Source organism: Drosophila busckii, chromosome 2L (genome assembly GCF_011750605.1).
Source record: "Drosophila busckii strain San Diego stock center, stock number 13000-0081.31 chromosome 2L, ASM1175060v1, whole genome shotgun sequence".
In the NCBI taxonomy this organism is placed as follows: Eukaryota; Metazoa; Arthropoda; class Insecta; order Diptera; family Drosophilidae; genus Drosophila; species Drosophila busckii.
In genome coordinates this window covers 16588600-16601548 of record NC_046604.1, presented here as the reverse complement: position 1 = coordinate 16601548, position 12949 = coordinate 16588600, and the positions used below count along the sequence as shown (strand labels likewise).

General features: G+C 47.3%; 5 protein-coding genes across 5 annotated transcripts in view; 3 read left to right on the top strand and 2 right to left on the bottom strand.

Moving 5' to 3' along the window:
- The first annotated feature begins 194 nt into the window (after positions 1-194).
- Positions 195-4240, top strand: LOC108594259 (E3 ubiquitin-protein ligase msl-2). The gene is made up of 3 exons (XM_017979384.1): positions 195-251; positions 364-3506; positions 3566-4240. The coding sequence occupies exons 2-3, from the start codon at positions 686-688 to the stop codon at positions 4006-4008; spliced, it is 3264 nt and encodes a 1087-aa protein (XP_017834873.1). The 5' UTR covers positions 195-251; positions 364-685; the 3' UTR covers positions 4009-4240.
- Positions 4241-4917: 677 nt separating this feature from the next.
- Positions 4918-6518, top strand: LOC108600469. The gene is made up of 3 exons (XM_017988077.1): positions 4918-5078; positions 5134-5402; positions 5457-6518. The coding sequence occupies exons 1-3, from the start codon at positions 4997-4999 to the stop codon at positions 6474-6476; spliced, it is 1371 nt and encodes a 456-aa protein (XP_017843566.1). The 5' UTR covers positions 4918-4996; the 3' UTR covers positions 6477-6518.
- Positions 6519-6567: 49 nt separating this feature from the next.
- LOC108608081 (exocyst complex component 2) lies at positions 6568-9567 on the bottom strand. The gene is made up of 4 exons (XM_017999276.1): positions 9375-9567; positions 8693-9307; positions 6811-8641; positions 6568-6743 (listed from the first exon to the last, which is right to left on the bottom strand). Exons 1-4 carry the CDS (start codon positions 9481-9483, stop codon positions 6605-6607), a joined length of 2694 nt encoding a protein of 897 aa, XP_017854765.1. The 5' UTR covers positions 9484-9567; the 3' UTR covers positions 6568-6604.
- Positions 9568-9593: 26 nt separating this feature from the next.
- LOC108608080 (conserved oligomeric Golgi complex subunit 3) lies at positions 9594-12943 on the top strand. The gene is made up of 7 exons (XM_017999275.2): positions 9594-9784; positions 9845-10348; positions 10403-10890; positions 10949-11088; positions 11151-11423; positions 11484-12232; positions 12291-12943. Exons 1-7 carry the CDS (start codon positions 9617-9619, stop codon positions 12708-12710), a joined length of 2742 nt encoding a protein of 913 aa, XP_017854764.1. The 5' UTR covers positions 9594-9616; the 3' UTR covers positions 12711-12943.
- The window catches only part of LOC108608029 (trypsin delta), a 5880-nt gene continuing 5711 nt past the window's right edge, over positions 12781-12949 (bottom strand). The window contains exon 2 of the mRNA XM_017999206.2: positions 12781-12812. Coding sequence (XP_017854695.2) covers positions 12781-12812 — 32 coding nt within the window. The remainder of the gene's footprint in view (positions 12813-12949) is intronic.

Genomic DNA, 12949 nt, shown 5'->3' with positions numbered 1-12949 from the left:
AACAATTGTATGTTTTTACATTATTCGCATAATATTTATTATTATTTTTTACTAAGCAACATAAAAATTAAATGAACTAAATTACTAATGACCAGCATACCAAATTAACAGCGCGCTGCCAACCTTACATGAGATTGAAGCAAGTTGGCAGCTCTGGCAACATTCGCCATGTTCGTCGACACAATGAGCTAAGACGGTCATACTGCAAAAAGAAGCAAAAACGCAGGCACGGGCGTTTTTGTTAAGTCTTGGTAATTTTTTTTCCGTAGTTAATATATAAACAGTGATTATTAAAAATGACTTGAATAACTTTTAGACTATATCTCCCAATTTTTTTTTTGTTTTTTTTTTGCACGTGAAAAGTATTTTTAAGAGTTTAGCTGCTAAGTTATAAAGTGCTACTGCAACAACAACCACAAGAAAGGAACGCCAGGCAACAAAAAATCCATGCAAACCGGTAAAAGTTTAACGAAAAAAGAGTACAGCGAAATGTTAAATAACGTATGCTGACGCGAATAACAACAAATTGCTGGTCAATTGCTGGGAAGTGGGTGGCAGGCGACAGCGCGACAGCAGCACGCCGCTTGCGGCGCAGCGTAAACAAACACGGACGCGCACATGTACAGTTACACAAACATACATACACGCATAAACGAACACAAACACACATACAAACGGCCTTGCTATGGAGGCGGCACAGCTTGTTTACATAAAAGTAACGCGACTAGCTTTGAAGTCATCCACATATCTATCAAAGCGTCGCATTAGTGAGCTGAACACCAACTTTGGTGAGTTGCGTCTGCTGCTGTCGTGCGTCGTCTGCTGTGAGCTGTTAACGGATCCATACGAACCCAAGGGACGTCGCTGTGGACACTACGTTTGCCGGCTCTGTATGCGCGGACGCAAGCGTCTGTTTCCACGATGCAAGGAGTGCTATGACTGCTGTAACTTCAGGACCTACGAGGAAAGCGAAGCCATGGCGCTGCAGTTGCTCTGCTACAAAGCCATGTGCACTCATCTGATGCAGACAACAGTCTTCACACAGCTCTACGGCTTGCGTCCGACTACTCTCCCGAACCAGGGCGAACGAAAGCCGCGCATCCATTTGCCCGACTGGCCAACACAGTGGTTCATACAAGAAGGCGCCAACTATGACGATATGCGTGACATTTTTCTGTCAGCGTCGGAGGATTTGTTTTACAACAAGAGACCCGCATCACTGCCGTCGGAAACACCGCCCACCACAGCTGCCACAACGCCGGAGCTGCCCTATGAGCAACACACGCCGGAGCAGATGTCAATTAATGGCATTGAGTTGGAGGCAGCTGCCACGGGAGAGGAAGGACTGTACTCTCATATGCTGCCGATGATTAATACTGAGGCACGCATGTTGACGACGGCGTCACAGCAGCATATACTAGTAGATACTGCATCGCAGACGACCCCATGGAATGAGCATGACATGATCAGCACTGCGGAGTACACTGACTACACGGATTCCAACTGGAGCGAGCAAATTGAGCTACCTGGCCATTACACGCTGCCCACATTCAATGGCAATATGCCGGGATACGCTACCTATGTCATACCCAGCGATGAGCTAAATATGTCCGAGTATCAACAGCTGGTTCACATACCACAAGAGCTAGGCCAAGTGGCACCTGAATCTGTTGTAGTATATCAGCCAGTTGAGGCATCTGCACCTGTTGCGCTACCTCAACCCATTGTTGTACCTCAACCCGTTGTAGTATCTCAACCCGTTGTAGTATCTCAACCTGTTGGAGTACCTCAACCAGTTGCAGTAGCTCAGCCGACAGCCATAGCTCCATGCACAGTCATAGATCGACCCGCTACAGAAATTCCTCCCGTTACAGTGGTTGAATCCGCAAGCGTTGCTGAACCTCTGCCCGTTTCCCAGACCATCTCTAAACGCCGACATGCTGAGCTGGTCGTTGAAGAGTCGTGGGAGGAAGCCGACCAAGAAGAGCTTGTTGCAGTAGCCCAACCCATAGCCGTTTTACAATCCGCTACAGAAGTTCCTCTCGTTGAAGTGGCTGCGCCCGCAGCAGTCCCTGCATCTCTTCCCGTTGAAGTGATTGAGCCCGTAGCCGACGCTCAACCTCTGCTCGATGTTGTGTCCGAGACCAGCTATAACCGTTGGCATGCTCAGCTACTCGCTGCAGAGTCAGAGGAGGAAGAGGACGAGCAAGAAGAGCCTGTTGAAGTAGCTGAGCCCATAGTCGCAGCTAAGCCCACAGCAGCAGCTGAACCTGCAGCCGTAGCGCAGTCCGCTACAGAAGTTGAACAAGTAGCCGTAGCTTCACCTCTGGCCATTGAAGAAACTGAGCCCGTAGCTTCACCTCTGCCCATTGATGTGGACAAACCCGTTGTTGTAGATAAACCTCTGCCCGTCTCTGCGTCGAAGACCAGTTATAAACGCCGACATGCTCAGATCGTCGCTGAAGAGTCGGAGCTGGAGGAGGCCGTGCAAGAAGAGCCTGTTGAAGTAGCTCAGCCTATAGTCGTAGAGGCAGCTGAATCTGCAGTTGTGGTGCAATCCGCTACAGAAGTTCCTCCCGTTGAAGTGGCTGTGCCCGTAGCCGTAGATAAACCTCTGCCCGTTTCTGCGTCGAAGACCAGCGATAAACGCCAAAGTGCTCAGCTCCACGCTGCAGAGTCAGAGGAGGAGGACAAGCAAGAACAGACTGTTGCACTAGCGCCATCCGCTAGAGAAGTTTCTCCCGTTGCAGTGTCTGAACCCGTAGCCGTAGCATCACCTCTGCCCGTTCAAGTGGATGAACCTGTAGATAAATCTCTGCCCGTTTCTGCGTCGAAAACTAGCAATAAACGCCGACATGCTCAGATAGTTGCTGAAGAGTCATCGGAGGAGACATCCTCATCAGACGAGCCTGTTGAGCCACCCACACGTATGAAGCTGCGCAACCAAAAGGCTACCATAATCTCATCTGTGCAAGTGAAGCCACCCACGCCAGTTCTTCCAGTGGTTACGGCTAAGGCCGCAGAGCCCGTGGCTACAAGGACTTCACCCCTCAAGTCAACACCCACATCTGCATTCAAAGCAAGCAAACCTAAGGATGCGCGCATGCTGCACACGTGTCGCTGTGGCACATCCTCTGCGCCCGGCAGGACCACTTGCCGTAATTCGCGCTGCACCTGCTATGTAGCTGGCAAATCCTGTGTGAACTGCAAATGCGTTGGCTGCAAGAATCCTCATGAATTTACAGGCGTTAGCAGCGATGAAGAAACGGAGGTGGAGGACGTGGACGAGACGGATTCGGAGACGGAGTTGCAGTACGAGAAGGAAATGCAGCAAAAGAAAAAAGAGAAGCAAGCACAACAGACGGCTAAGCAGCAATCGAGTACAGCAAAAGCTGCAACTACTCCAGCAGCTGGCAAGGAAAATGATTTTACTTTAGTGTTCGTGCCCGATATAACAAAATCCAAACATCCCATCATCTTGGTGCAAGATGAGGGCGTGTTCCAACGTATGTGCCCAATGCAGTCTTTAATGGAATTTATTTTAAAGTATTTGTTTTTCTCACAGCTTTCAATATGTTCCATGGCAATGTGCCAGGTGATCCCGCTCTGCGGGGCTGGGACCGCATATTGTTGCAAAACAGCGATGCTAAGGGCGAAGGACCAACATTTGCCTACATTATGCCCATGGTGCTGCCACCTGCTACTGCTACAACTGAAGCCCCAGCGCCCTCGTCCCCGAAGTTGGCCTCCGAGCAAGAAACCAAGTCCGAACAAGAGTCCAAAGCCAAAGAACTGCCCAAGTCCGAGCTAGCGCCCAAGTCTGAAGACGAGTCCAAGTCCGAACTGCCGACAAAGAAGTTCAAAGGCGATTCCAGCTCAACCAATTATGCGACCAAGGATGCGCTTGTTAGTGGCAGCTCACCGTCTGCCGCTGGCGACAGGCGTGACACTGACAATGCGCAGTCGCTCTTCGAGAAGATTATGGCTGGTTCGGATAATGAGTTTTGAATTCTTGTAATCTGTGTGTAGTTCCTCTACCTGGATGTTGTAATCTTTCTTTTGTTGCTAATACTTTGTATTGTATATGCGCTTATTATATGTAAACCTTTTTTTTTCATAGTCTAAGCGCGCGTAATTGGTTTAACCAGTTTTAATTTATTTGCCAATATTTTTGGCAAACTTCAAAATCAGATTGTATCCAAAGCGCCAAACTGAAATTATTTATACAACTCTATGTCGTTCTCAGTAACTTTTTTTTTCTATATATTATACATATATATATATGTATGTATTTAAGTGTTCATGTACATTTAAAAATGTATAACTAAGGCGCCGCAAATCAAAGCAATAGTCAAAAAACAACTATATTGTTATTCTAGGAATAGCAAATTTTCTAAACAAAAGTCATTTGTTAACTAATTGTTAATGCTTTGCTGCGGCTGCTTTAAACAAAAATAATTTTTTTTCATAGCATTTAAGCAAACCTTTTTTTTCATATATCTAAGACAATTTTTTTTCATAATTTAAGCAACATTTTTTTGAGCATGAAACCTTTTTTTTTGAGCACGTGACGAAACTATTTTTTTTTTCTTAAGCTTAAGTTATAGCAGAGACTATAGAATACTGTTCTTATATTATAGAATGTTCTATAGTCTTTGGTTATATATAATCGCAATAAAAATGTATAAAAAAAAAAACAAATTTTCTGATTAAGCATCACTTCTTCCGTTCGGATGTGTAATTCACAAATATACATAAAAAAAAAACTCACTCAATGGCGAGTTCAAATCTGCGCTCAGCTTCCAATTGAGCTTATCAAAGGGCAGCTCTGTGGAGTGAAGTGAGTGCTGCCGCTGCTGATTTGATGCTCATCATAATCTCTGTTGATTAACTCGGCGTTGTCAGTAGTCAGTGTGAGTTCAAATCGAGTGCCAGCAGTTTACGCATTGTTATAGTTCCTGCTGCTTCTTGAGCTGATAAGCGCTGTTAAACTAATATGAAAAATAAGATGAGCTTGCTGATAATTTGGCTCGTGTGTCTGCTACACGCTGACGTACTTCTAGCCCAGGATGCGAATGGTGAGTTCACACTTCAATTGAAATTCTTTTGTCTAAATTGATTTCCATTTTGCAGACACGCTGGAGTCAAGCGCTGACGATGCGGAGCACGCGGCGGCAGAGGCGGGCAAAGTGCGCATTGCCGCAACAGTGGCGGCCATACTGGAGCACTATAAGCAGGCAGATCCAGTAGGCATACCCATTGTACAAGTGCCCGATCCTTTAGAAACGCCTGATATGGACAAAAGCTTAGGCATGGCCAATCTTAAAATGATGCAGGTTAAGGCCTATGGCTTGTCCAAGTTTCGCATTGTTAGCGTCGAAGTAGATGCAAAGTTAGCGCAGGTAAGTGAGCTCCAGCCTAGAGTCAAGCTCAATTTAAAACTTATTTGTTTGCAGTTGAATCTGGGCGTCAATCTGGATGAAATGGTGGTCAGAGGCAACTATCAGCTCAGCTCGTTTTTCTCCAAGGCCAATGGCCCGTTTACGGTGCTGCTGAAGAAAGTTTTTGTCAAGGCAACCGCAACGCTGGCCGTGGATAGCCAAGGTCATCTGGCCACGGATCGCATTACTATGGACATGACTTTTGGTGACATGTCCATGGACTTTCAGAATCTCGGCTTTCTAGGCAGTGTATTCCAAGGAATTATCAACTCATCGCCACATTTGGTGTTCGACAGCATGAAGCCGTTTATGGTGCAAAAGGTGGATCAGGATGCACGCGCTGCCATTGACAAAATGTTGGATGAAAAGCTGGGCGATCGCCGCCTGCCCAACTCCATTACGCCAGTGGACACAGCCATTGCTATGATGCGCAAGATGGTGCGCGAGAAGGGCTTCGATCCATACCATTTGAGCAATTTCAATCGCACCATGGGCGCCTTTAGCGTTCACCTGACCAACACCTGGATTTATGGCGTCTCCAACTTCTATCGCGTTGGCAACATAACCGTGTCCATGTTCAACAATACAGCAGGACTGCGTTTCCAGCTGGGCACACAGCAGATTAGCGGCTCTACACAGTGGGAGGTGGGCGTGGCGCTTATGTCGCGCATTGGCCATGTGCAGTTCAGTGTGCAGCATCTGCGTGTAACTGTGGAGGCGCATCAGCCGCTGGACACACGCCAGCGCATAAAGATCACAGATCTGCAGCTGGACTTGGGCAACATTCAAGTGCGCAGCGATGGCGCCGGCACGCTGGATTATGTTATGGAGTTCGGCGTCAATGTGCTGCCCAATTTGCTGCGCTATCAGATCATGGATGCCATTGAGGGACCGCTGATGCAGCGTGGTCAGGAGCTGTTCAACAATATCGATTCCGAGCAGTTCATTAAGGACTTTGCACAGAAATATGAAGAGACTGGCAAGATGGAGTTCGATGTGGGTGCCTTCATGAAGGACTTAAAGTTTGACATTTAATTTGTTGCAGCCACTTTAATAACTAAATGCATAAATAAAACATGTAACTTGTATTTTTATACATTTATTTTTATTAAATATATATTTGTATGTATATTAATCTAAACATTTTTGATTGCAGTTTAGAACTACGGTTCCGTAACACTAAAGCAGAGCACCTGCAGTCGCATTTGACGCTTCACACGCTCCAGAATCTCATCCGCCTTGCGCTTTTGCTCACCATTCAGCGGCGGGTTGATGGCCTCCAGTGCCTCCATAAAATAGTTTCTGCAAAAGCGTAAGCAAGTTTATTAAATTATAAAACTCTCAACATTATAAAGTGCCATATATTTACTTGGCCGTTTCGTTGGCATAATTCTCGAGCGAATCTCGCAGCAAGCGTATGTCCACATGCGCCTGTATTGCACCCGTATAGCTGAAGCGCTGGACGCAGCTCATTAGACGCGCCAGCTCCTCAGAGATGGTCTGCACAATGGACTCGAGTATGGGACGCAGCAGCGATGGCGATATGCTATAGATCTCCGAGTAGACACCCACTAGATTATCACAGCATTCGTGTGCATATGGACGCAGCTGTCCCTGGCCCAGCTCCATCTCGTGATCCCATTGAAAGCGGCCCAGATACATAGAAGGCTCAATGGTGCCCACAAGCGGATCTCCCTTATGCTCCACATACTCCTCCAGCAAATTGGTAAAGAGCTGGTTAACATTATAGCGCGCCGACTCAATCGCCAGCGTGGGCAGCGGATAGCCGTACTTCACAAATAACTGTCCAATGTGCGGCAAAAAGCTTTTGTTGCAATACGCGTAGTTGGCCAAGCAGCAGAGCATGCGCTGCTCCCAGCCAATGGCGGCACCACTGCCAGCGCCAGCGTTTACCGACTCTGGCTGTTGGGAGTTGGGAAAGCCCAGCAGCTGGGATACATTATGTGTTGGCGTTTCGTCGTCATGGCATGGATACGCCAGCTCGGCTATGACACCACTGAAGGCGCTTAGCAGCTCCTGCAGTCGCTGCGTCACCTCGCGCTGCCCATCCGAATGCGGCTCTAGTAGATTTCCTTCGCGTGCCTCCGGCTGCATGCAAACAGTTTGCACTTCGTCCAGAGTCTCCACCAGCAAGGCTTCCAGCGCTGCGGGCAGCTGTGTGGCACCTGGGTAATCCTCCACTGTCATTTCCCAAGTTTCATGCACGCCCAGCTTCTTGCAGCGATCCGTGGCACGCTTAAAGATAATGGAAAAGCAAAATAGCCGCACCTCATCTATGAGTTTCTGTATAATATCCAACGCCTCCGAGGGCAGATCCAAGCCAATGAGTGTAGCATAAGCAATGCGCGTATAACGCAAACATTGTGGTATCCACGGCAGAAACTGATGCGTAGCCGAAGCGGAGCCAATGGGCCAGGCCAAACCGCTGGACTGACGCAGCGCACGCTGATCGGCAGCTATAAGTATGGCCAGACGCAAATAGATGCAGAACTTGTCAATGGCATTGAGCACCATGCGCTTAAAGTCGCCCGGCTTAGGATCATGCGGACCACGCAGCTCTCCTGTGAAGTACAGCTGGCCTAGGCGCCACAGATCTGGCAGCTGCGAGGCGGCAATGTCGCAAAGCTCTTCACAGAAATTGACACGATTGGGCGGCTGATTGGGATCACGGCTTTTCGATTTGTCCTGAGTGTTGACATCCTTGTTGGCGTACTGCTCAAATGTCTGACGGAATGTGGCCTCCAAGTACTTGGCGCGTGCTTCAATAGCATCCCAGGCAGGATCTGTGTTGCGCAGGCGTTCACCAATTGCAGTACCGCTCTGCTGCAGCTCCAGGCTGGTCAGCGCTTTGATTAGTTTCTTTTGTTGCTCAACACTTTGGGGCATCTTGACCACCTTCTCATGCAGCTGACGGCGTATCAACAGTATGCGCTGATCCACCTCCTCGAGCACCTGACGAAATATGGGCAGCTCCGTTTTGCCAAATAGATTCTTGGCACGCGAGTAATCATTTACCACAATGTCATACTCGCCCGCCTTGGCGCGTCGATCCACGGTATTGGGCAGACAAAACAAAAACTTGTGACGCGACAGCGCAAAGAGCACGGAGCGCGTGGAGTCTGCCTTCTCCTTCCGCAGCAGAACATCATTGAAGATCTTTTGCGATTCGTGAATGGAATCTGCAAATAAACTGGTTAAGCTGCAACTGCCGTTATGTCTAAGCTACTCACTCTCAATGGACTGCTCAAGCACATTTAGCGGCTCCGTGCCGTGTAGCTTCACATCCTCCTGGAGCTTATCTCTAATATTCATTAGCGTGTCCAGTTGATCAATTACAGAACCGGCATTCGACTTAAGAAATGATAGTTGACCTTCCTTCTGACTCTCTACTTTGCGTTTCAAGTAGGCCAAACCAGCTTTCAGGTCTTCAAATGAAGTGGCCAAGTGATTCTCCAACATAAACCAAGCGGGCGAAAAATTCTCTTGCGATAAATCACCGCAAGCATCGGGAAACAAATCACGCAAGTCTTCGGGTATTTTCTGTTCATTGCCCTCTATAGACAAGCCCAGCGGATCCTCCTGCGTCAATCCTGACTGTGTAAGCGTGCGACGGCCCCAGGCAAAATTCTGTGACGGCGATTCCTCAATCCACACAGCTGATTCTTTTAATGGGCCAATCGTCTCATGATAAGCACGAAACTGCACCGTTGACGTGCCCACACCGCCACTTATTGTGGTCACTATAATATCGCCTTTTCCCTTTGCTGGACCTGTGCGTGCTATTATTTTATTTGGCGATTTCCACTCCGCTGACAGCAGGCAATCAGATCCACAGATTTTGAGACCTAACAGAAGTTTGTAAAATGGGTTAGCAAAGGGGGCGCAGACAGGCCAAGATGAGACTCTTGATACCGATCAAATCGTGCATGCGGGTGCCCAGAAACTCGCCGCGTATGATAACTCTAGTGCCTGGAGGGCCTTCTTTGGGTGACAGGCCCGTTACCACAGGTTGAGGGGCCATCACAATTGTTTTTTCCACTAAAAACAACGCCTAACAAATTTTATTTAGACTTTTAATCATCAACGCACACAGATGACGGTGTGTGCTGAAAACTTATCGATAACTCAAACAGCTGTTCATCAATTGCAGTAAAATGGATGATGACGTCGCCAGCGCGCAAAGCGAAAATGAAAATTTACGAAAAATTCGCAATCGGTTAATGCAATGGGAGTCCAAGACAGATCCACTGGCAGCGCTAAGCGCCCAGCAAGAGGAACATCTGGATGTGCTGTCCAATTTATGGCTACAGGATGAAACAACGGCAAGTCAAAACAGAGTAACACGCATGCCAACAGTTTATTGATATTAACACTACTTGCAGGCCGCCTCACTCACAACAACACCCACAAAGACTGAGTCGAGGCCAGCGGAGTGCAGCAAGGACATTGGCATGGAACTGCCCACAAACGGGCTGCAAAACACAAATGATTTTCTGCTTTGGTTTGTGGGCGTCAATGCCGAGATTGAGCAACGTGGCGATGCCGACTACCGTAAATATCTGCAGCAGCTGGAGCAACGCAAGGGTGAATGTGCACATATGCTAAGCCAAATCTCTGTTGCCATGGAGCGACTGGGTGCCCTTAGTGGCGAGTACGAGTTTGTTTCACAGAAAACCAGCGCACTCAACACGGCCAGTGAACAGCTGATTGATGAGCAACAAAAACTGCAGCAGTTAAATAGCGAAATACAACGTCGCCTGCACTTTTTCAGTCAAGTCGAACTGCTTAATCAACGACTACAGAGTCCCACGCTGTCCGTAGCCAGTGAAGCATTCCGAGAATGTCTCAACAAAATCGACGATTGCTTGAACTATCTGGCAGAACATGTGAGTACAATACGCTTATTCAATGGCTAAACTGAATCATTATCTTAATTGTAGCCCAACTTTAAAGATGCCGCCACCTACAATGTCAAGTACAAGCAATGTCTGGCCAAAGCTACAGGCTTGGTACGCAACTATGTAACCAATGTCATCAATCAGGCCACAGAGGCAACACTGCATCCACGTAATGCTAGCAACGATGCTTCGCTACAAGCTCCAGACGCTGCCTTTGCGCTCTACTATGGCAAATACCAAACTTCCGCAGCAAAAGTAAAGCGCGTGGCGCAGCTCATCGAGTCACGTCTGGAGCACAGCAGCAGCAGCGAGTATGAGCAACTGATGATAGATCTGCAGCAGCATTATCTAGCACAACGCGCCAGCGTTATGTCGCCAGCAGTAAACCAGTCCATACAGAATGTAAAAGCAGCGCACAAAGGCGATCATTGCTCCTTGACGCGTAGTGCCTGCGCTTTTCTGGTGCACGTCTGCCAGGATGAGCAGCGACTCTTTTATCAGTTCTTTGGCAGCGGCGCAGCGCAGCTTACGTAAATAATTTATACGCAGTTTCATAGCTTCTATTTAACTTTGTGCTTTATATTTCAGCGTCTATTTGGAGGGCTTGTGCACTATTCTGTACGATACCTTGCGTCCCTTTATTATACACATTAATCATCTGGAAACCTTGGCGGAGATCTGCTCCATACTACGTATTGAAATGCTCGAAGAGCATGTACAACAGAATCGTATGTATTTAATTTAAATTTTCAGATCTGTTTATAATTAATGCCAAACCTTGTGCCTACAGCCAGTGGACTAGAAGCGTTTGCCACCATAGCGCATCAGCTGCTGCAGGATGTGCAGGAGCGTTTAGTATTTCGTGCTCATTTGTATCTGCAGTCGGACATACAAAATTATAATCCTTCCACGGGTGATTTGGCGTATCCGGAGAAACTGGAAATGATGGAAAGCATTGCTTTGTCACTGCAAGAGCCTGCCCAGCTGCGTCGCTCCGAGTCACGTGCATCTGTATCCAGCGAGGCGGAGAGCGTTGATACCGCCTATAGGGTCAAGCAGCTAAGTAAGTGTGCTAAGTAGATAGCCATGAAACTTTTGAAACTTATGTTTGTTTTTCATATAGATTCACCAGCAGATCTGCATGGCATGTGGTATCCTACAGTGCGTCGCACCTTAGTCTGTTTGTCACGTCTGTATCGCTGCGTAGATCGTCCCATTTTTCAGGGTTTGTCGCAGGAGGCGCTCAAGCTGTGCATACAGAGCGTGTCACATGCAGCGCACAAAATTGCAGCAGCCAAGACGCCTATAGATGGTGAACTCTTTGAAATCAAACATTTGCTTATATTGCGCGAGCAGATTGCTCCATTCCGTGTGGACTTTACGGTAAAGGAGACATCATTGGACTTTAGCAAGGTGAAAACAGCTGCTTTTGGGCTGCTGCAAAAGCGTAAGCAACTTTTTTCCATGGGCAGCAACAATGCGCTATTAGAGTTTCTGCTCGAGGGCACGCCACAAATTCGAGAACATCTGCTGGACTCGCGCAAAGAAGTGGATCGCCAACTAAAGACAGTGTGTGAGCAGTACATCAAAGATGCTGTGCATATGTTATGCGGTCCACTGGTCACATTCCTTGAAAAGGCACAAGCTTTGTTAGCGCAGGATGCAAACAAAGCTGCCAGCTCACCAGAGCCTGCGGCTGGCAAGCTAAACTATGTATTGAGGCAAAGCGCCTGGGCAAGTCCACAGCAAATAAGCAGCATTATTCAGGAGACACAACGCCTGATCAAGGCCAAGTTGGCCGTACTGCAACGTGCCATGCAGCTCTATCTAAGCAATCGTGATACGGAGTTTATTATTTTTCGCCCAATACGCGTAAGTCAGTAACTAAACCATGCACAACTGTCTTTAATGTTTTCCATTTTATCTACAGAACAACATTATTCAATCGTTTGTCAAGCTGGAGCAATTGCTTACTACGAATGGCTACTCGGCAGATGATATGATCATAACCAGTTGTCCATCTGCGGAGCAGGTATCGATACTGCTCTCAAGTGCCAGCATTTTGGCTGCTGAGGGTGTCGCTAGTTTTGCAGCAGCAGCAGCTCGTAAAATCAGCACCTCGTCTTCAGTGGATAGTGCAGCGCCAGGCAGAAAATTGAGCAGCATATCCAGTAAGGCAGAGCAGACACAAGATGTGGTTCTAGAGGAGACAACTACAGCAAAGCAAACGCAAGATGTGTTTGTCGAGGAGACAACTACAGCAAAGCAAACGCAAGATGCGGTTGTCAAGGAGACAACTACAGCTGAGGAAACCACAGCGCCAACATTAGCGGCAACTGTCTCAAATTAGTTTGCAATATATATTTATATATACATTATCCCTATGTAATCCTATGTTTGTATTTATATTACAATTTATTTTATTCAAATAGCGCTATTTTTGCTAAGCAGCCTTTAAACAGGCAGAGAATGTGACGAAGTCAATGTAAATTAACAACATTTATGTGTATGTATATGTAAAAGAACAAACAGTTATTAATTACGTTTCGCTATTAACAATTGGCAGAACACGAGCCATTGGTCAAGTGT